This window comes from Solanum verrucosum, unplaced genomic scaffold, assembly GCF_900185275.1.
Source record: "Solanum verrucosum unplaced genomic scaffold, falcon-dt-bn FXZP01000113.1, whole genome shotgun sequence".
In the NCBI taxonomy this organism is placed as follows: domain Eukaryota; kingdom Viridiplantae; phylum Streptophyta; class Magnoliopsida; order Solanales; family Solanaceae; genus Solanum; species Solanum verrucosum.
Genome location: NW_026020105.1, coordinates 2,280,797 through 2,305,360, shown reverse-complemented (window position 1 = coordinate 2,305,360; position 24,564 = coordinate 2,280,797). Strand labels below are relative to the sequence as shown.

Genomic DNA, 24,564 nt, shown 5'->3' with positions numbered 1-24,564 from the left:
ATCTTGTGAATTTTCAGAGAGAATTCAGTAACCATACGTGAAATTAACCCCTTGGAATGCTCGTTGTATTTGATTGCATAGAATTGGTTTGTATCATCTGAAGAAACGTTGAATTTCTTCAAGTGTTTTCCCTTTGGTTTCAGGTACCCAAAGTCTAACAAAAACAACTGTTGATGCTGATACCATTGTATAGATGATGAATGTTCCTGCCAATACAACCATTTTTTTTCGAGTTGTTCATAGCATTCTTATATACAAACAATATGTAGTTGGAGAGAAGTCTAATAAAACGCGCACCTCCTTCACTCCAACTCAAAAGCAAGTTGGCTGTCATTGTAACAACCCATGATGTTAGCCAATTTGCCAATGTAGCAACATTGCCACCAAGACTCTTAATGTCTACTGGCAATATCTGCACAAATTATTTCGAAAACTATAAGGTCATGCATATAGCAGTTGAATTGCTCGTATTTTGATTGCTAATTTTGCTTTGAACTACTTGTTTTGGTAGGTGTTAATGATCCATGTACAAAGATTTAACTATGAATTAGCTTCGACGTACCTCAGACATTATGATCCATGGAATAGACCCCAATCCCAGAGCAAATGCCATCACTAAAACCTGGAAAATTCATTGGTAAAGACTAAAGGCTCTGAAAAATGCTAGAAATCACACATAATACGCGGATAAGCAAAGTGTAGGACAGTAATTAGGGAGGGGGGGATAAGTAGAAGTTGAAGCATGAACTATACCACAAGTCCAACTAGTGATAATATTCCTAATGCAGGATGCCAACTTTTGGGCGACAAAATCCTGATTTCAAGTAGAAAAATAGTACTGTAATGTTAAGCAAGAGATATTGTTAAATCGGATAACTGCTTGATATATTCTCATGGATGTGAATTTTAAGTTACTGACCTTTAGGTAGAATGCTGTTGCAACAAGGAAGCTGCTAACTGTCATTAACGACGAGGACATCTGAAAAATGTGTGTCAATATAAAAGTTTTTTTCCCTTAATATGTAGTAGTAGTTAGTATCAAATGAAAAGTTTCTGCCTAGACATACAATTAGAAGTACTCTGCGACCCGCCTTGTCCACCAGTGATGCAGCTATAGCTGTGACAACAACCTATAGAAGTACTTTTGTTAAAACTCAAGAACAATATTTGCATAGAAATGAAAACTATATATCGCGGGAGTGACTTACTTGAATTGCCCCGAGTCCAAATGTTGCAGCTTTACTAGATGAAACTCCTGTTAGTTTGAAAAGCATTGCAATTAAAGCCATATATATTGAACCATTCACTCTGTACATACTCTCTCTGTGACAAACAGTTACAAATACAATCTAATGATCGAGAAGTTCTTCAAGGTACTAGGCGATAAGGCCTCTAACACCACTAACATGTTCGTCTAGGATTTCGTTTCAAATCATTTGATGATTCTAGTTTGACAACTTCACAGATAATCGAAGAACTGACTAACCAGCAGATTTGAAGATGTTACTGGAATACATTAAGATACCATTAATGCCGCTGAGTTGCTGGAGACTGAGTAATCCAATACCTATCTGCATATTATTAGAACCAACTCATGAGAGTGACCCTTGAGAGGAGTAAGGGGAATTCAAGCATATATTCATAGACTACCATCTCTTGAAACATAATGGTACAATGCACAAGTATACCAGCAAAGGATAGTAGTATCGCCTTCTCTTAAGCTCAGAAAAATGAATACTAGCTTTTTTACTCGATGATCCCACAGATTTCTGGACAAAGGATATAAACAACAGACAAGCACAAACACATTTTATGAGCAAATTGAAGGTTCAAAACAGTTGAAGATCAGACAGATAACCAGCTCAATTGATTTACCTTGATCTCATTCATTTCTAAGGATATGTCAGTGTCAAATCCCCTTAGAACTTGCAACGAAGTTTCAAAATCCTCAAAATTCCCCATTTTAGCCTGAACATTACACTATGGAATGTTAGCATAATATAAACACCAAAAAAAAGCAGGACAAAAACACAAGTTTGTTACGCATACCAACCAACGAGGAGATTCTGGTATAAAAAATAGACCAGGTATCAAAACCATGCAAGGCAACATTCCTGCAGAGGGGAATTATAAGTTGAAAAAGTTTCACTATTAGAAAGACTCAAACCAATATGTTCGATTCAAGAAAATAAACACAGAAGCATTACATTATAATCTCACTGTTTCAATTAACTTGCGAATACATAACATCACATGAATACGTATCCTATTGAACCTTCAATGTATAGGATGTTATACGGGTAGATCCACTCATCAAAAAAGAACATCTAATCCATTATTCTCGTACTATTTCAAAAGCATATATATGTGTATAAGTACTATACTGGATAAGGTACTATTTCTACTAATGGTACGGTAAGAACTTGATGAATGTCACCAAATGCTGTTACTTGATAAAGAATCTCCAATGAATTCTAGTACTAACACAGGGTAAAAGCAATCCATTTGTTGATAAGTATCAGATGCATGAGAAAATTTCTTTGGAATTGATTGAATTTCAACAAGAACTCGTACATTGCTCACCTATAACTGCAAGCACTCTCCAGCTCGCAAAGAGTCCCAGTAGATATGCGACCATTATCCCAACTGTTAAACAAAGCTATACACCAAGAATGAAACGTTAAAATATCGAACCATTATAAGTGAAAGCACATAACAATACTAACATTATTAATAGATCCAAGAACTCCTCTCATGTTTTGAGGTGAAATCTCCGATATATATACAGGAACCTAACAAACATGAAGAATTTAGGTAATCAGGAGGTTCTCATTACAACTCCAACTAGAGCTATCACAAAAGCAACACAAGTACAACATTTACCACATACAAAATGATGCCAACGCCAAAACCTCCCATCAACCTTCCCATGTATAAAAATGATGTGTCCTGTTAATGATGGAAAATGCATATATTCAACTAAACTTCCTATAAAAGAGATTCAACTGAAATGTGTAACATATATATAGCAACTAACCACTCACTCTTGAAATTGAAATGGCGAACCATCCGCTAATATTAGGAAGTGCTGCAATCATTAGTGTCTGCATTTCAATATGAAAGGAGGGAGTAAATCATGATATAGCAAAAAAAGGAACACGCGCAAAAATACACACAAAAATGGTTTAACTTCTATACACTGATGATATCGAGATTGTACAATTGTATATGCAGAGTCTTATACCCCTTTTCTTCCAATGTATTCAGATATCTGACCACTTGCAATTGCACCAACCATTGCACCCACATTCACTAAAGATCCAAAGATCAAAAACTGTTCATGAAAAAAAGACTAGTTATCCTAACATAACATCAATACCGCGAAATTTAAATTCCCTGAAACATTATAACATTGTATCAAAATACTTAGAAAACAATGCAAATGATGAATATAACAACAATGTACTACTAGAAAGAAGATTAAAACCTCTGAAATTGAAAGTTCGAGGTCATTCATGATATCAGACTGCGTAGGATTAGTATATCCCAACTGCAAAAATAAAATTAGTAACTTAAAAAACAGGACAAGTTAATTACATGACATTGGTAATGTCAGTATATATATAAGTTAAGTCCTATGTCATATTACATTTTTAGTTTATATGTCAATTTTTCTTACTTTCTTAAACTTTGTGTCAAGTCATATAACGAAAAGTTAGGTATGCATACAGTGAATCCAAATTGAAAAGAGCCCAATGCTACAATGAGGACACATAGATAAATGGAGACGGATTCGCGTAGAGTTTGGGCTGATGATTCCATCATGCTGGACTGTCTGGAGCCCATTCGATACCAGCTTCCAGTATGTAATAATGGCTTCCGGAGACCATCCTCAGAGATAGCAGAATCATCTCGAAAACTCGTCCTCGTTACGTCTTTCCCTTTCGTAGGGAGTAATAATGGCTTTCGAATTGAGTTCTCATCAGAATTGCTGGCATAATCCTCTCGGAAACTCATCTTGCCAATATTAAAATTTCTTAGAAAATAAAGTTGAAGCCTGAAATGATGACATTGTTGATGTTAATGGGAGAATAATATATCAGCAACAGACTCTGCTATAAACATGGAGAAAACAGAGCAGTTATAGTAGTTGAATACTAGTCCCTCCCTCCCAAATTAAATAACTCGTACAAATATGTACACGTTGTTTGGATGGTTGTACCCATTGTGTATTGTATTGTATTGTATTGTTAGTTTAGATACAATGTTTATTTTGCTTGTTACTTAAATTCTATTGCATCATTAGGTAATGACAAAAAGATCTATTTTATGTAAAGACCGACTTGGTGTGATCGCGATGTTAGCTTAATATTTTCTTCTCATTTTATTTTTATTTATTATTTAATAATTATATTTCATCTTTTACCCTACCTTTTCATAGTAGCTCTACCTTGTACCCTACTTTTCTTGTAGGTTTATCATTCAAACTATTGATGTGTGACATTATGTAAGAACGGAGAACGATATAATTTATCCAAACACTATATTCATTAAAACAATACATACATTATCAATATTTTACCCATGTTAAGTCCCCACTTATTTGGCAAAAAGTTCACAAAGGTATACTCTTTTTTAGGGTAGTTTTGAAATGTTGTGAAGTTTTTCTATATTTCTTAAACTTCATGATCGGCCAAATTACATCACATAAATTAGGATTGAGAGAGGGTCATATTTGTTCTTGTACTCTCAGAAAAAGGTTATATTATCCGTTGTTATACTTTCTTTGATATATATGCCTTTGTCATCCAACTTTGGACACATATTTGCCCTTGGACGATTAAGTCTCATGTCCCCGCTTATATCATCCTACGTGGCACCTATGTGAATATATTCATAATTAAAAAAAATTAGTCGAAAGGCGAAATCTGTAACTTTCTTGCGCTTAATAAGCCATCTAAAAGGAAAATTAGATATGTTATTATGATCATGAAAGTTGGGATAAGCTTTGTTTTCCTGCATATAGTATCTAATATAATAAGCTTTGCATTTGTTAGTTTCTAAAATATTTTGTGACTACATATTATAGGAGTAGGTAGCTAGCTATAAGAAAAAGTTGTGTACTTCATTTTCCAGGTAACAAGTTTTAACAGTAAGACAATCAATTTTAGGGGACCAAATCGTGTTAAAAACATGAAAGTTAAACTCTTTACTTTTGTGAAGAATTAACATTGAGATTCAAGTGCTGAGCTATCTGCAGGTATTCCTTTATTGTGCAAATTCCAGAAAATTATTTATGAAGGATAGGATCAGGATACAAGACTGTAACTGTGCATGCTCATCAACTGAAATGGCATGTTAGGCCAAATAACTAATAGTAGCAATATACTTTACACTTCTTGTTCGTTTTCGCTTCAAAGCGAAATAAAAATAGAATGTACATCAACTGGTGTTTTGTAGGAGACCAGTCGATGCAGAATCTTAAGCCAGAAATTTTATGTGATGGCTTTATCCCTTGATGTCTTCATCAATAATGTCTCATAATTTTGAAAGATAACTAAATCTGAAGCTAGAACGAATTTCTGTCATACTATCTCTGTCTAGACATTATGGACTTGACTAAGTCCAGTATCCGAACATAGTCATAAAATAAAGACGATTCTTTGCCTTCAAGACCGTCCCTGCTCACCCTGTTACTGCCTGCAAGATTGTTGCACGGGCTTCCACCAATCAGTAAATCAAATCCGCCAAATGAATCTATCAGTTGCTCCAAGCGGTCTCCATTCAACTGCTGCACATCATCAAAATCAATAAGATTGCCTCTCTGATTAGTTTGCTCCCACCAACTTCTCACAATGTTTCTGTTCACTTCAGATTTTTCCACAGAGACCACATTGTTTAGTTGAATCCCAAGACGGTAAAGAGCAACTTCAGCACCGCCAATCCCAGAGAAGAGTGATAAGACGTTCATCCCATTTGGAAACATGTCTTTCAACACTGATAAATGGTATGCCACTGTGTCAACCTATAATAATATCAATCCAAGTATCATGTTAAAAATTATACTAAGGAAAAGAAATTGTATAAGTCAAGGTAGGAGTTAATTACATCTTGTAACCCCAAGTTAAAGGGGAGAAAAGGAAAGGAAGGGGGATGGGGGCAAGACTTGGATATACAACAATAACATACTCAATGTATTTCCACAAGTGGGGGAATGGGGAAGGTAAGATGTACGCAAACCTTATCCCTACCTTTGAAGGGTAGAGAGATTGTTTCTGATAGACCCTCGACTCAATACATCCAAGGATAAGGATCATAAATCACCAACAATATATCTTTCCACCGAAAGAAGATTTAAAAGAGAAAGTGATCTAGTATGGCCCAAGCAATAATACTATTTGGTAAAGACGATAAGACAAGGGGATATTATGATGTTGACCAAGAAAAAGGAAAGAAGAAAGAGACAAGACCTTATTGAGGCAGCACCAGAATACCATATGGTGTGGCCATGAGAGAGCAACAGGATACTATTGCAGAAGAAGCTAATACCGTCCATATGAATCAAAAAACGTCCTCATTATATAGAGCTGTCTTTTCAAAATCAGTAAAGACAGGTTAACTGGATCAGATGTTCAACCTATTCAAAGAACTTCCTCAAGTGTTTGTTTGCTAACAGAGAGTAACGACTTTTACTACTATCAACTTTTTAAGCATAGAGTGTATGACTGGTAAGCTTTTAGATATTTATAGTTAAGATAGGGTCATAGCTTCTATCATCCCTTCTCACTTTACCTACCTCCACCTCCTTCTACACTTCTATGACCAGTTCACCACTACAAGGACCCAAGTAGGTATGTACACAAATCATACAATCATTCAGCAACTCAAGATTAGTTTAAGCACAACTCCCTGTAGCTGATTCATCTGCACACTCTCAAAACGTTGAATGCCTCCCAGGAATGTCAGAACTCCAGAAGAGGACTAGTTTTGGAAAAGGTATACACACAAAAAAAACTTAATCAAGTCATGCTTTCGGTTTTCTTTCTCTAGACTTTTGAAAACAAGAGTTCATTATATGTTGATGCTAAGGAACAAACGACGTCTTTCCTGAAAGGAGGAAAAAAAAAGACTTTGTAATGATGTTTACTAGTAATGAATAGTCACTCTTGCACCCCACTCCACACCACTCCACCCCAGAAAACCATAACTAAATAGATAAATTACAAAAACACCAAAAACGAAAGAGGGACAACTGATTTACTCATCAGTTCAGCTACTTAACTTTTACAATATGTAAACCACCACAATTACAGACACATCATTTGTGGGACATAGCTAGTGCAAAACTGCTCCTTTTTTTTGGTTAGCGCGTAAAAGTTAAAACTCCTCTTATAACTATCAAAATTTGCTACCATAGAGTTCACAATTGCACAATGAGGGATAACAGGTGTAACACAGCTTCTTTCCAACCGTTCTCTATGACGGAGTGTTTTTTGTCGGTTTGAGGTTGGAGCAAACCTCACACTAAGTGTTGCACCAGGGTAAGACTGAAATTTCCAGATTGTCTCTCATATGCTTCAAATAATCAACCATTCCTTTGAGGACAAAGCTTCTCTTCATTATAAAGAAGTGGTCAACCATTGTATATGTTTAAACAATTTTGTTGCATATAATAATTGAAAACAGAAGCTGAAGTCACAGGAAATGTGTCACCTTGTTACATCACCTCATTCCTCCAAGAAACAGAAAGGACAACACAAAAACACAAAGCTGATTGTTTATACTCTGTCAAAACAGGCTACTCAACCCTTTGTGCCCAGAATGAGATGGAGGAAAGCTGGTCATGGAAACTAATTTGGAAAACAAAATTACCCCCAAAGGTGATTTGCTTCACTTGGACAGCACTCTACAAAGCATGTTTGACTCAAGATAATCTAAACAGAAGGAAAATGCATATTGTCAACAGATGCTACATGTGCAAACAATGTATAGCAACCAACAGTCACCTACTACTAGACTGCTCAGTTGCTACAGATATCTGGAATATGTTCTTTTCAGTTTTTGGGCTCAGTTGGGTTATGCCTGAGAGGATTAACAATGCTACATATGCTGGAGTACTTGGAAGGTTGGTAGAGCCATCACGAAAATCTGGAAAATGGTCCCTGCTTGTATTTTTTGGTGTATTTGGATAGAAAGGATCGTAGATGTTCATGGAATAGAAACTCCTAATCACAGTCTCAAGGCTGTGTCTAATTTTGTTATATAGCTAGAGTAATTTGTCCCCTGTAAACTCCCCAGGCAACTTTTTGGATTTTGTTAGCACCTTATCTTTAGTATAGGGCTCGCTGTAATGGAGCTAACAAACTCACTTTTGATCTCACTCTTTTGTTAGCACCTTATCTTCAATGAAATCTATTACTTCATCTAAAATAAAGCTAAACTGAGACAACACTGGTGTTGTAACCTAGTGTTGCAATTTCATCTAAAACTCAAGTAGTTCATGGTTAAAATCTCACCCACGGGATTCCCTTTCCCCTTATTCACAGGCCTCCCCCTCTTCCTCCACCCAACCACCCCAAAAAAAAATATTCAATATAAAATTTTTTAGTCCTTTTGCTGATGAATCGCCATTACCCCCTACACACATGGTTACCAGATACCCATGGAAAAGCACATTACAATACTTGTGTGCTTCAAAGTCATGAAGTCCCAGAACTCATATTCTAGAGCTACTGATATCCCTTAACTGTAGATTCAACAGCACCAGTTATGCATCTTCCTTTCATTTTAAATAGGTTCTCTACCTCCTTTTTCCGACAATTCATCCACTTCCCTCAACTTAATAGAGAAATTTTAGAAAATTAAGATGACACTGAAATTGTAGCGTCGATGAATGTTCTGTTCAAAATTTCAAATACCACCAATGTCATTCCCCTTCTGAAAAAAATAAAGCTACATTACGTAGTATAATTTGTTTTGTTTGAAAACTGGTATACGTAGTGAGCTTTTTAATCAGCTTAGACTAATATATTATGTTAATTATAGGATTTAAGCCAGTTGATGCATAATGATCTCCGCAAAAAATTGTGGTTAAGAGAAAACAAAAGAAAGAAAAGATTACAGCAAGACTTGGATATACACGTGAAAATTAGAACAAAAAAGGTTAGGCTAACCTGGAATGAATTACCAAGCGATTTGTATCTATCGGTCCTACTTATACCACCTCCCCTGGTATGGTTCTTTGGAAACCCCAATAGCATTTCAAATTCATCTGGCTCCAAAGGAGCAACTTTGTTTCTCCCAACCCACACCAAATTCCACTTCCGACATTGATCAAGAACAAACTTTTGCACCCTCATAGGTGGCTCACCGTCAAAGGCCTCCACAGCTTTCCTGATCCTATCAGTCAATCTTGCACTTCCAATAGCTGTTTGCAAACAATTTAACTTTGTCCGTGGATCCCAAGATGGCCACCATTTCTTTGTTAGGGGAAGTGCCTCATTAATGGTGCGTGGGGGAAGTGGAAGCAAGGGAAATCTATTTTCAATAGGTAGGTTATGAATATAACCCCTTTTTCTTGCAGTAGCACAAAAATACTTTGAATCGACAAACTCAGGCTCAATATCATATAGGAATCTGGAAATGGTATCCCACACACCCTTTGGAGCTAGAGCAACATTTTCGTAATAGAAAAAAGGGGGGCCAAAAGCTTGCTCTGGAATAGTTCTTCGGACAATTGCAGGAACTGATTCTGTAGGAACCCCAAATCCAATCATAGGTTTGGGCAAACGAATTGTCTCTTCATCAAAAATCGCCCTTGGCTTTTTACTTTTGCACAATTGATTGAACATCTTCCTCTTCTTGTATCCACCACTACCATGGTTCAGTTTTGGCTGTCGCAATGGAAGTGAGGCATCAATTCTATGAAAAATAATATTGCTATTTTGACAAAGTTGAACAGAATGTCAATTCACATGAGTCCATTGCAAAATAAGGCGAGGGGAAAGCAGACCTTTACATCTTCTGGCAAATAGGGATCTTCTGCTCTTGCCATTTGAGCAGCACAGATGAAATCTGTCAATTCAGCAAGTGATGCTTCTGGACCTAGAAAGTTGTAAAGAGGACATTAATTACCTGGAAATGAGATCAAGATAGGCGCTGCAATTGTAAAAAGATATTCAGGAATATTGCAGCATCAATAAGCAGGTTTTCTTCCAAATGCAAGAGCATTGACACAAAGATAACTCAACTTAGTAGCATCTACCATATAACTAGCATGAATAAGATTTCTTCAGCCAATGATAAAACCTTAGCATATAAATACATATCAAAACCAAACTAAATGTCTAATCAGATATAAGACTCGGATAACATTATTAATGTAGAGGACAGAATATAATTTAATATACGCACCACATCTCTCCATTGCTATAGAAACCTCTTCCAATGGGTATCCCATATTTGCCAGAAATAATATTGTCTGCTCTTTTTCAGACAAAGAACTGCTCTCTTCTTTCACATAGCACTGTTTAGCAGAATTCTATCACATGTTGTAAAAGGAAAATGTTAGAAAAGTTTGATATATTTGTGCCAAGACAACGCGTAACAGAATTCAGGACAGTTATTAAAACCACAGATATCTTCAATTTATTTGTAGTTCTACACAAATTCGTAAAACTAAACCACCTCACATTTTACTCATTCAATCTAGTAGGTGAAGCCATGGGTGTTCAAAAATACCATAAAACCAACATTGAATACATAATAATGAGTTAAAGATATCAATAAAGCGCCCAAACAAAAAAAAACACTAAATGTATCTTTTGAACAAAGAGAAACCAGATTGACTCAATGGCACAGTAAGACACTGAAAAGAGAAATGGAGAATAGTGTATTTTGGGGATAACGTACTGTACAGTAGTCTGAGTCAGAGGACCAACTATCTTCCTCATAAACATCATCCAGAAAGTTCTCGTTGTATTCAGAAGAGCTATCATCAGAATTAATGCAGGGCTCCAGGTGAGGGCTAGCACTGGGCTGTTCTTCAGGAGAGTCGTCGATGGCCTGCAACATCCAAGACAAACAAAAAGTTTGATTGATAACTAAAATTTACACAAACAGATAACATAATTTTTCTATAAATTTTCAGAGTTCATACATGAATTATAGCTCATTGACCCTCACCTATGAGGTGGCAATGTCAGGTGGACAGGAGGGAAAATTCTGCTGCGGGCATCAAGATTAGATAGATTCTTGTTAAAAGCAGATTGGGATGATAGATTCATGAATATCAAACAAAATGCTCTCCCAAGAACTATCTCAAATCACTCCTCAGTTGAGTTGCAATGTGGAAATTGGAGGGGAAACAAGTGGTATTTCAAGTCCGAGACAATATGGCTGAGGTCAGAAGGCTTCCTCTAGTTGGTAAAGGGATGATGGGACTCTTTTCTAGTAAGTGGATTCCCTGAATATGTATTATCCTGCAAGCTGAAGCTACTGAAGCAGAATTTTTTTTTTCCTTTTTGATAACCGAGAAATCCGTCTGTGACCCACCCTTTGGACCAATCACAGCCTTCTAAACTCGGTGGATAACGGGCCCGCCCCTCTACCCTTCTCCACTTAAATACCAGGCTTCGCTTTGCATGGTGTGGGGCTTGAACCTGCGACCTAAGCCACAAATCCTCCACCTTTTGCCACTTGAGCTAGGCCTTGGGGGCTACTGAAGCAGAAATTAAACGAGTGGAATATAGATTCTTTTGGCAATATGGAGAAAAGGATGGATGATGTGTTGAGGAAACTGCAGATGCTTGAACAGAGAAGAAGGGAAATTGACTGGAGATCAGTTAGTTGAGAAAGCTGGAATTTTGTTGGAAATACAAGAGGTGGCAAAGCTAGAAGGGATCTTCTGGAGGCAAAGATCCAGGTTATTATGGCTGAAGGCTAGTGATAGAACACCATATTTTTCCATAAAATTGCTAATGTTAATAAGAGATGCAATGTGTTTGACAAGCAAAAATTCAAGGATGAAATAATTGAAGAACAGAAGGCATCCAAAAGGAGATTGTGAATTTTTTATAAAGATCTGTACATAGAAACTGAAAATTGGAGGCCATAATTCAGAACTGAGTGTCCCAGAATCACGCAAGGATCTTTCTCAGACGAAGTAGTAGAAGGGGTATAAAAATTCGTGAAGGAAAATAAGCTCCTAGCCCAGATGGTTTCAATATGGCTTTCCATAAACATCGCTGGTCAGTGATAAAGAACACCAGATTTTTCCATAAAATTGCTAATGCTAATAGGAGATACATGTTTGAGAAGCTAAAAGTCAATGATGAAATAATTGAAGCACGGGAAGGTATCAAAAAGGAGATAGTGATTTTATACAAGTATCTGTACAAAGAAACTGAAAATTGGAGGCCATCATTCAGAGTTGTGTCCAAGAATCACTATTGAGGAAAATGAATGGTTGCAAAGACATTTCTCAAAGGAGGATGAAGAGGAGGTTATAAAAAATTGTGAAGGAGAAAAGGCACCCACCCAGATGGTTTCAACATGGCTTTCTAGAAACATTGCTGGTCAGTAAAAAAAGTAGGTGTACTAAGAGCTATCAACTTTTTCAACATAGGAAGGGTAGAGAATTTCAATGCTTCCCCCATTTCTCTTATACCAAAAAATGCAGGTGCACAGCTGCTGAAAGACTTCAGGACTTTAGCTTACTGGGTAGCTTCTACAAAATAATTTGCCAAGTTGTTGGCAGAAGGGCTGAAAACAATAATGAAGAAGCTGGTGGCTGACAAACAAATAGCCTTTATTAAAGGGAGACAAACTGCAGATGTCGTACTTATTGCAAATGAATGTTTTGATGAAAGGAAGAGGCAAAGAGAAGCTGGTATATTGTGTAAGCTTGATATAGAGAAGGCATATGACCACTTAAATTGGGCATATTTGCTAAACTTGTTGAGGAAGATGGTTTTTGGGGACGGTGGATAGGGTGGATCAGATTTTGTATATCCATGGTTACTATCTCAATTATCATAAATGGAGCTCCAGGAGATTTTCCCCATCTCAAGGGGGATCAAGGCAAGCATATCAGCTGTTTCTTTTTCTCTTCATTTGGCTATGGAAGGATTAAGCAATATGATATGCAGAGCAATGTCTTTAAACTGGATCAGAGGTTTTAAGGTGGTGTCAGAATGCAAGGAAGGGTGGAAATATCCCCTATTTTATATGCTGATGATACCTTATTCTCTGTGGGGCTAAAGAAAAATCAAATGGGATATTCAAGGCGTGATGCTTTTGAACTTTGAGGCTGCTTCCTGATTAAAAATAATTTATTCAAGACCTATTGCCTATTTGTACCCAGTAAACAAGGTACAAGATGTATAAAGTTTGGCTGAAAACTTAGGATGTCAGGTAGGTAAGCCCACCACTTACCTGGGAATCCTTTGGGGGCTAAATTCAAGAGAAGCTCAATTTGGGAGATGCTTATTGAAAAGTTTGGAAGGAAACTTGCAGTCTGGAAAAGACAATACCTAGTGGGAGAGTAACTCTAATAAAGCACACAATAGAGTGCTTGATTCATTACCTACCTATTTAATTTCTCTCTTTCCAATGCCAGCAAAGGTGAGACAAACTCTGGACAGAATTGGGAGGAATTTCTTGTGGGGTGGAGACAAAGAAAGAAAAATCATTCCACCTAGTAAAATGGGAAGCCATGCTGCTGAACAAAGAGGAGGGTGGATCGGATAATAGGAATTTGAAGATGCACAACGAAAGCCTATTGATAAAGTGGTTGTGGAGACATGGAAGGGAAGCCAGGTTAGGAAAAGGTGATTTTCCACAAACATGGCGTCAAATGGAATGGATCACTAATCCGATCAACTCTCCACATGGTTTGGGACTTTGGAAATACATTAAGAGTCTATGGCCAAACTTTGAACACTGTGGAAATCAAAGTGGGAGAAGCAGAAGAACAAAATTTTGGCAGGACTCATGGATAGGGCATAGGCACACCCCTCTTAGAGTTAAATATGCTAACTTGCATAAATTTTGAGCGGATGCAAGGATTACAGTATTTGATTGTAGAAACAATAGGTGTTGGTGCCTTCACATCAAAAGGGACTGTTTCGATTGGGAAGTACCCATGATGGTTACTTTTGCAAGAACTAGAACAAGTGTCAATTATTACCTGAAGAAACAGATTCTCTATTCTGGGTAGAGCAAAAAAGAATGAAGTTCTCAGTTAAGTCATGCTACATGAGGCTGAATAAGAGAAACGAAAGCAATTTTAACTAGCCAGGGAAGAAAATATGGAACACACAAACACCTTATGAAGCTGCTTGCTTTATGTGGGAGGTAGCACATGATGCTTGTTTGACTCAATACAATCTTTAAAAGAAGAGAATGGCGATGTGCACTCTTTCGCAAGAAAAAGAAAATGACAATATTATCCAGATGTTTCCTATGTAACGAGAAGGAAGAGAATGGCAGTCACTTGTTTTTGCATTCGTCATGCGCTAGACAGCTTTGGAGTTTGTTCATCTCCCTGTTTGGGAGGTCTTGGGTGATGTTGCAGTCAGTTCAGGAATTATTGGCAAGTTGGGGTATAAAGGGCAGAAGCAGACCAATGAATAAGCTTTGGAACGCCATCCCTCCATGCATATGTCGGGTAGTATGGTGGGAAAGAAATTTTAGATGTTTTGAGGGAAAAAAAATCCTTGTATAGATGGTGAAATATAGATGTTTACGCCTGCTGGCTCTAAGGTATATTTTCAGGTTGTAGAACAAAGGGTTCATCAGAAACAATCTCTCTACCAATTTACCCAACAAAGCTAGGGGTAAGGTCTGCGTACATCATACCCTCCTCAAACCCCACTTGTGGGACTACGCTGCGTCTGTTGTTGTAAGAAGACGTCTTCCTTTTTTTATGGTAACACAAACTAGCTTATTGCATGGCCATTTTTTTTTTTCGAGAATGGTAACTTTTTCTTCTATTTATCCACAGGTATACTACATCAAAGTAACCCCCCTCCAAAAGTATTACAAACTAGACTGACTCCATCTGTGCTTTTTGCCACAAATAGTTTAAAACATCAAAAAGTTCTTTTGCCTGTACTAAGACTTTCTGTTTACACCAAAAATAATAAAGAGCTATACAATTCATCTTGAAATTCTGCAAATTGTTCTTCTTGCCCTCAAAACATCTTTGATTCCATTCTTTCCACACTGTCCACCATATACAAGCAGGGACAACCCTCCATCTCTCCTCCTTAATTGTAATATTGCCAATATTGATCCAACAATTTAGGAGTTGTACTATGTTTCTTGGTTTCACCCAAGTGATCTTTCTAAGGCTGCTGAATATTCTCCATAATTGATCTGTCCATTTGCAATGCAAAAAGAGATGGTTGACTGTCTCTGCCTGTTCCTCACACAAATAGCGTCTTGAGCATAGTTGGAACTTCCTCTTCTTTATATTCTCTTGTGTCAGCACTGCTCTCTTTGCTAGTAGCCATGTGAAACAGTTTACCTTGTATGGGATTTTAGGTCTCCATATCATCTGCCATGGCCAGAGCTCCATCCTATCATTTGAATTTGATTGATTAAGATCTTTGTAAGCTGACTTAACACTGAAAACCCCTTTGCTACCAATCTTCCACACAACCTTGTCTTCTTTCCTAGTCAGATTGCTAAATTGTGCCATTGTATCATGGAAGGCCACTATGTTCCCCATCTCCCAATCATTTAGATTGCTCCTAAGATGTAAGTTCCACCCCTGTCTTGTCCACATTTCAGCCACAGTTGCATTTTGTTGAAGGCTTAGTGTATATAAGTCTGGGAAGAATTGTTTCAGGGTTCTTTGGGCTATCCATCTATCCTCCCAAAATGACACCTTCATTCCATTACCCACCTGGAATCTGATTCTAGAAAGAAACAGAGGCCAAAGATTTCTTATTGATCTCTAGATACCACATCCATATGGTGTAGTTACCATCTTTGTCATCCACCTATTCTCCATTTCATATTTTGCCCTGATCACCTCTCTCCATAGCATATTCTCTCCTGTCATAAACTTCCAAAGCCATTTTAACATTAGGCTTTTGTTTTGTTTCTTCATGTTCTTGATCCCCAGTCCCCCCTCTTTCTTATTTTTTATGACCTCTTCCCACTTGACTAGATGAAACTTCTTTTTATCTTCATTTCCCAGCCAAAAAAAAATTCTTCTCAAAGCATCTATCCTCTGTATGACATTGTCTGGTGCTGGGAACACAGACATCATATAAGCAGGTATTGCATCTAGCACACTATTAACCATGGTTAATCTACCTCCCCTAGACAAATATTGGCTCTTCCAGTTGGTAAGCTTCTTTTCGCATTTTTCTATCACTCCATTCCAGATCCCTATTGATTTGGTCTTTCCCAGTGTTTTGGGAAGCGAGAAGCGGAAAAAAGCGACGAGGGCTCGCTTCACAGAAGCGAGAAGCGAGAAGCGAAGCGCGCGCTTTTTTTAAGTAAAGCGATATTTAGTATAAAAATAAAAAAATATTAAATAACTGAATAGAGGTAATATATTCTTAGATTAAAAGTAAATAGATAGTCAATAATACTCATAAGTCATAACATATAAAGCAAAAAATCAAAAACATAATTAAATCACAAAAGAATCAAACTCCTATTCTTCAACAAGATCCTCAAACTCTTCAAGTGGAAAGAAAACAGAGCAGCAAAAGAATTGGAAAAAACAGAGCAGTAATATTAATTGAAAAAAAAAGCAGGTCAGTAATAGAGATTGAAAAACAGAGCAGCAAACAGAAATTGGAAAAAAAAAATGCAGCAATAAAAATATAGATAACACCCAGCAGCAACCAAAAAAAAAAAAAGCAGTAGCAGCAGCCTCAAAGAGAAGAAGAGAAGGAGGAGAAGAAGAAGAAGAAGAGAACTTACAGCAGTGGCAACCTGGCAGCAACCAAAAATAGAAAAAAAATCGCAGATCAGTTGCAAAGAAGAAGAGAAGAAGAAAACTTACGCAGCAGAGAAGAAGAAGGAGAAGAGCAGTCGCAGCAGAGAAGAAGAAGGAGAACTCATGCAGCAGAGAAGAAGAAGGAGAACTCATGCAGCAGAGAAGAAGAAGGAAAAGAGCAGTCCAAAAAAGAATTTGAAGTCGCAAAGAGTATATTAAGTCGCATAAGGATTTCAGCAATTAAAAAAAAAAAAAAACTTACAATTTTAAAAAAAGAAACCCTAAACTGTTACCTTGTCAAAAAAAAAAAAAAAAAAAACCCTAATTTGCGCTTTTTCAAATTAAGCGCGCTTTTTTTACGCTTTTGCTTTTCTGCGCTTCTCGCTTCTACAGTAGAAGCGAGCGCCTTTTCAATGTCGCCTCGCTTCACGAAATAAAAGCGCAAGGGCCTCGCCTCGCCTCGCTTCTCGCTTTAAGCGCGCTTTTTTGCGCTTTTTACAACACTGGTCTTTCCCCCCAATGGCATACCTAGGTATATGGTTGGTAGTTCCCCTACCCTACCACCCAAAACCCCTGCCAGACTCTCCACTTGAGCCACTTCATTTATGGGATAAATGAAACTCTTCCCCCAATTGATATGTAATCCAGAGACTGCTTCAAAGATGATGAATATTACTCTTAGGATCAACATTTGCTCTGTCATTGCTTCACAAAAAATAAGGGTATCATCTGCATATTGCAGATGTGTAATCTCCAAGCCATTTTGTGCACTGTTGTCCACCCTAAAGCCCCTTACCCAACCCTTCATCTTTGTTGTGTGAATTAGGTTACTCAAGCCTTCCATGGCTAAGATGAATAAAAAGGGTGACAGGGGGTCACCTTGTCTCAGTCCCCTTTGGGATGAAAAGAAACCACTAGGAGTTCTATTAACTAAAATAGAAAACTTGACTGTGCTTATGCAGAATTTCACCCATCTAATCCATTTGGCTCCAAAACCCATCCTTTGCATCATAAGTAGTAAGAAATTCCAGTTTAAATGATCATAGGCCTTCTGTATATCAAGCTTGCATAGAATTCTAGGGCACTTGCTTCTCTGTCTAGACTCAACACATTCATTTGCAATCAACATTGCATCCATTATTTGTCTACCTTTTATGAATGCCATTTGTTGGCTGTCTACAAGCCTGTGTAGCACCTTCTTTAACCTTTCTGCCAGTAGTTTAGCAATGATCTTGTAAACTCCAACTATTAGACTAATAGGTCTAAAATCTGTCAGTTCCTCAGCTCCCACTTTCTTAGGAATTAAAACCACAAAGGTGGAATTTATACTCTTCTCAAATCTCTCTGCCTTATGAAACTGCTGCACTGTAGCCACCAGATCAGGTTTAATGATGTCCCAACATTGGCTGAAGAAAGCCATGGAGAAACCATCTGGCCCTGGTGCTTTGTCCCTGCACATGCTTTTATGCTCTCTAGAATTTCCTGCTGCTCAAAAGGTGCCAAGAGTAATTTGTTTTCTTCTTCATGAATCATAGGACAGTTTCTCATCTCCAGGTAGGGTCTCCATTGTTCTGGCTCAGAGTATAGTTCCTCATAATAAGTTACTATCTCCTTCTATATCTCCTCTGGTTCAGTCAAATTTTCTCCTCACTTTCAGCTTTGAGATTGTATTCATTCTCCTATGTGCATTTGCAGTTCTGTGGAAGAAATTAGTGTTTCTATCCCCCTGCTCTAGCCACACTGCCCTAGATCTTTGCCTCCAAGCTATTTCCTCCCTTTTAGCTACGTCTTCAAACTCACTGATTAATGTTGTTTTAGAGGTTATCTCTTCTGGCCTCAGGGTTCTGTTCTCTTGTATATCCTCTAATTCAGCTAGCTGTTTCAAGACATTTTGTTTTTGTGTTCCCAAGTTCCCTTGTGCAGTTTTGCTCCATTCTTTCAGCTTTTCTTTTAGTGCTTTGAGCTTTGCAACCAAGACATAGTCAGGTTTCCCTATGAAACTGAAGGAGTTCCACCATCCTTTAATTTTGTCATTGAAACCCTCTATGTCCAACCACCAGTTCTCAAATTTAAAGTATGACTTTGCGTTTTCCCAAGCACCGCATTGTAACATTATGGGAGAGTGATCTGATGTCACTCTGTGAAGTATGTGCTGCCTTATATTTCTAAAATTTGCTTCCCACTCTTCTGAGAACAAAATTCTGTCATTTTATTTAATAAAACTCTTACCTTTTTCCAAAAAAAAAAAACATAATTATATTATTTTATTTACTCTCCCCTTTTGGAGATAGAGGGGGTTTGCTAGTATTAAAGGGTCATTACTTTGTGAAAAAATGATGGACAGAAGAAAACCATCATTACAAAGAACACAAACAAAAATCAAGCATTCTCAACACAATACAACCTTGCTACCAGAGCTGTGAAAACCAGGTAAAGAACAACTGGCATTGTTTATCGCACAATCAACACCTAGAATCCAATGTTCACATGGCACAATCTCTTCATGGGTCCTAATAGGTGTCACCAAAAACCCTGACTCGTCCAAACTTTGTTCTGAACAAGTTAACAAGTTTCTCTCACTAGACCATCTTCAGCAAGTGAAGACATATATAGGCATGAGAAAAGAGAAGGAAGAGAGTTGGGAATGACTTGCACCATGCCCTCAAGCATGTTCGGATTTATATAGTGTTATACAAGTAATCCCAAAGAAGAAAGGAAAGTTAGTCCTGATAATTCTTATTCCTATTTAAACAATTATGGGAATTCTATATCCTTCCTATATACACAAGGAATGAGTTCTTGACATATTAATAATTTCCTAGTGCTTAAGACTCCCCCAAGTTGGAGCATACAAATTGTGTGCTCCTAACATGTCACAAACTGAACTCTAGAGCCACGAAGTAATTTTGTAAGAATATGTCCTAAATGATCATTTGAGTTGATGAAACCAGTCACAAATGCACCCCGATTCAATCTTTTGACACATCAAAAAACAATCTACTTCTATATATCTCATTCTATCATGAAACACTGGATTTGAAGCAATGCGATTGCAGCTTGATTGTCACATATCAAATGGGTAACAGAATGAGGTGTTTGATCCTTTACATACAATGAAGGTAGGATTCCGATTCTATTGGTCTGAAGCACCAGTCATTTTTGTTTTTTGGAATAAGAAGAAATTGTTTTTGCGTGAGATTCCGAAGGAAAAGAAGATTTTTTCCAAGAAAGGAAATGGTCTTTTCTAGTTGAAACAAAAGGAAGCAACTTTTGGACAAGAGAGAACCTTTATTCATTAGCAGAAAAAGAATTAGAGGAAGCAATAAAAGAGGGACAGAATTTTCAGAGTAGGAACTCAAACCCTAACTTTTGGCTCTAATAACAGAAATTTCAAAGTAGGGACTCAAACCCTCAGCTCATATAGAAATTCAATATCAGAGGAGGGTGTCGGTCACGCAAAAGGTAGTAGCGCCGGTAGCTGAGCATATAGTGGCACCTAACCGTTCGCCAAACAGATGAACAGTGCTTGAATGCAGAGAGGAACACCGATTGCTGGAGAGAGGAGTTGTGCTAGACACCAAAAGTAAGAAGAAAAAAATGAGTGGCCAGGCGCCAGTTACGGAAGCTATTTGAGTCTCTACCAAGATCTTAGAGTCTCCGATACCATGTGAAGAACAGAGAAGGAAGAGAGTTTGGGGAATGAATTGCTTGATTATTCCCTCAAGCATGTTGGGGTTCATATAGTGTTTACAGTAATCTTAAAAGGAAAAGTAAGTAAGTCCTAAGAATTCCTATTCCTATTTACAAAATTACAGGATTCTAAACGTTTCCTATATACACAAGGAATGGCTTCTTGCCATGTTAATAATTTTCTAGATCTTAATAAATAATTATTAGATGAGCTGGTTACCAAAGGAGTGATGGATTGAACAAGAATATCTTCATTCCCTTCACATAGTTACCCTTTGTTACAAAATCTAAAAAATGAACAGCTTGCAAACATGCTACAAAATCTAAAATGAGTAGCTTGCAAATAAAGAGGAAGACATTCCGCACCTTTAATGTCAAAAGAGCATCCAGCACCAAATCTGAATTTTCTCCTGCAGTCCCAAATCAAGTAACATAAATACCGTAACTGTAAAATCAATTTTTAAGTTGTATAAATACTTGGTAAATTCAAATACCATTTTGCTCTATTGCTTTTGCAATGGACTCTTCAGAAAATCCCATCACTAAAAACTTCTGAATGAACGTAGACTGGCCAGGTACTGATGATGAGCTTGCCTTCACGCAAGAGAAGACCAAAAGAAACCATAAGTTGAGATGCAATGGTATAAACTATTTTCTAAATTCTTTCTTCTTTTTTTGTGTCAAAAAAGATGTTCTTGACAAGAAATAACAGTAGGGTATCAATATGGGCTAAAAGCGTTTACCTCCCCATCACCACTAATAGCATACTGTCCATTAGTTCTTAAATCCCTGCATGAGGAAAATGTTGTATCCTGTATTTCTAACTCATCTTCAGTATCCCAGTCAATGTTGTCACTATCTTCTTCAGAAAGATGTTTGTCCTACACGGGATTGAACAAGAAATACAAACAAAGTATAAATATTTTTCCTCTATTTACCAAAAATATTAATAAAGAAGGATCATATACTTTCTTTTCTGATCTGTACGACCAGAAGGAAGTCGAAAAACTGCACAGTAATAGAGAATCGAGAAACGAGATAAATTTACCATTTCACAATGTAAGCCTGAAAAGAACTCTAAATTGTTCAGCACGAAGAATAATTGAGCCCCCTACATAACATGAGAAGGTAATCGTGAATTACTGCCATTAACAAAGCAAAAGTTAGTCCCTCAAAAAAATTTGAAACTGGTAATATTGTATTCCTCAGCATGTCGCATTAAGGACATGCTGGAGACTTTCAGAAAGATGCAAACAGAAACAAAAGAAAATACTTACAGTGATCCTAATAAATCTACAAGTTGATCTATATCTTCTAAGCCTATCTCTTTACACCAAAAATAACAAGATACTATATAATTCCATTTGACTTTTAGAATGAAATTGGATCTATCTTCAAAACATCTCTCATTTCTTTCTCTCCAAACAGTCCACCAAATGCGTTGGGGTATTATCTCCACCACTTCTTGTGGCTTTTGCTCCCTCCTCGAAAAGTTAGTCCATCAAATCTCTCACAGAAAGCTCAAAAACAAAAGCTTCTTCATGTCTTGACATAAAGGCAAGACTTGTCCCATTTTTCCATTGAACACGTAAACTTTGCCAGGGTCCTAAGATCCCCCTATAATTATTTGAAAAAGTGTAAATACCCCTTTTCTGGCAAGCACCAGTTTTACAACAATATGTGAAACACAAGCACCAATCACATGATGCCACCTCATTTTCTTCTTGTTTTAATCCTATTTATAATTTTCTCTTCAATTTTTATTTTAATTGATCTTTCATTTTTTCTTTTTCAAGCACCAATTCCCTTCCATGTAGCCACCACCCCATGCCATAGCTACCAACTTCAGTGTAGCCACCAGTTAACACCACTTAATCACCACCAAATTAGAATTTAAAAATTACTAAACCAAGGCCTATATTTAAAAGGAAATGAATTGATCAAATGACTTTGCTCCTAAATTTAAACATGTACTAAACTAGAGTTAACGTGTTGTCTAAGCTATGTGCCATGAGAATTGATAAAGAGTCTAGCTATAAACTTAATTGGCACTTGTATGGTTGAAAGATTGAACTTTTTTTTTTTTGATAAGGACAATGTAAAACATAATTTTTTAGGCTCAGAAATATGAACAGCTCTATCAAAGATTGAACTTACCTTGTATTGAGCTTATTTCACCGTACATGTGGAAAGGAATAAAGGTAAAAAGGGGTGTTATTGTCGTTCACTCTTGGAAGTTATGAGGATAGTTTGGTGTGCTGTTGTTCCCATGCATAATTGTCAGATATTATTGGGAAAATCATGGTATGCTAATAAAGGATCTTCATACAACATAGAAAAGAATAAATACTCTCTCAAGATGAATAGGGAGAGATTTGCTCTCGCATCTTTGACTCTATCACAAATTTGTGAGATTACAAAAAAGTAGAGAAATGAAAGATGATGATGATGAGAGAGAAAAAATTGAGAGGATTAAGGGAGTACATGTTGACATCCCAAAAGAAGAAATAGGAGAGGTTGTGTTCTGTGAAGAGAATGGGATGCCAAGTGAGATTGAGAGAAAAGAAAAGAGAGATGACTCTCTTATTCTAACTCTAACACACCTACTTCTTCGTGTTTTGACTCTCTTGACGGTACTCATGAGAAAATTTGATTGATAACTCATCATTCGATGAACTCAATCCTAAGGTGGTCGAAACTACATGTCTCATCGAGCAGGTGCATGTTGATGAGAAAAACAAAAGTTAAAAAGAATTACTTTGTGTTTGTCCAAAATAAGACTCATGGCAAGAAGTCCAACAAAGGCAGTTGTTGGTCTAAAACCAATGAGCAAGGTTGTTCCTTTGCTACTACATAAGACCAATTACGATATGTATAATTGATTTCTTCACATTCTTGCAAAATTAGTTTGTTTTTTTTTGGTTGGAGTTAACTATTGCGAATTGGGGGATTAGGTTTAAGTTTTTTGCCTATCAATTTTGAATTAAAACTTCAACTTCACCTAAAATGTTCCATGCAGACAAAAATTAGGTTCGCCACATTCATTACTGAAAAAATTAAAAACCATGAAACTTACCTGAGAATCCTTGTCGATCAAAGGGTGTCAAGCAACTTTGTGCTGTGCTATATCATAAATCTTCTTAATATCCTGCATCACCCAAAAAAAGAAGAAAAAAAGGTTAAAATAACAGGGAAAAGATAAAGTTTCAGCAAATTCAAAAACCAAAAGAGAAAATCTCATACATAGATTTGAGAGTGAAGGAAGAAGAGGAGTTGAGAGAGATTCTTGTGGAGTGATGAGAGAGATTGAAATGTACTGAGATGAGAACATCCCTACCCCTACCTATGAAGCGTACGCGCCACATTGGATAATTCACTGCCACTCGCCTACACGTCGGATTCCCCTTTTAATTTATCAACAACCTTGATTATACACCTTGTTTGTCTCTATGCGTTTTTACTTATCAAATTTTGATTTGACATATATATTAAAAAAATATTAATTGTTATGATGAATTTACCATTATATATATATTAATTGATAGGAACTCAAATATCTTTACTCCTTATATTTTTCAAAGACATTAATTTATATAAGAGAAGTATTGAAAACACCCTTAAACTAAGTGTAAATTAGTAGTTTCATCTCCAAACTATTAACAGCTTTAAAACATCTCTCTACTTGACTAACTGAACTTAAATACAACCCCGATTTGCTACAAGATATATCAAGTGGTATCAAATTCTTATATGTCATGTAACTTTAAATAAAAAGTCAAAACAAGTGTTGAAAACACCCCTAAATTTGGCAAAAATTTAGTTTAGGGATGAAACAAATAATTTGTGTTACATAAAATGAGTCTTTGTCATTACCGATAATTTAAACGATACGATACAATATAATTTAAGTAACA

At 36.8% G+C, this 24,564-nt stretch overlaps 1 protein-coding gene and 1 pseudogene across 1 annotated transcript; both read right to left on the bottom strand.

Annotated features, from left to right (window-relative positions):
- Positions 1-74: 74 nt before the first annotated feature.
- Positions 75-4,028, bottom strand: LOC125825248 (sugar transporter ERD6-like 6; annotated as a pseudogene).
- Positions 4,029-5,271: 1,243 nt separating this feature from the next.
- On the bottom strand, positions 5,272-23,975 carry LOC125825234 (DNA (cytosine-5)-methyltransferase DRM2-like). Its single transcript, XM_049504574.1, has 11 exons — positions 23,894-23,975; positions 23,727-23,798; positions 21,699-21,761; positions 21,394-21,531; positions 21,145-21,244; positions 21,017-21,060; positions 10,912-11,064; positions 10,414-10,540; positions 10,013-10,104; positions 9,174-9,893; positions 5,272-6,025 (listed from the first exon to the last, which is right to left on the bottom strand). The coding sequence occupies exons 3-11, from the start codon at positions 21,699-21,701 to the stop codon at positions 5,591-5,593; spliced, it is 1,812 nt and encodes a 603-aa protein (XP_049360531.1). The 5' UTR covers positions 21,702-21,761; positions 23,727-23,798; positions 23,894-23,975; the 3' UTR covers positions 5,272-5,590.
- Between the last annotated feature and the right edge of the window lie 589 nt (positions 23,976-24,564).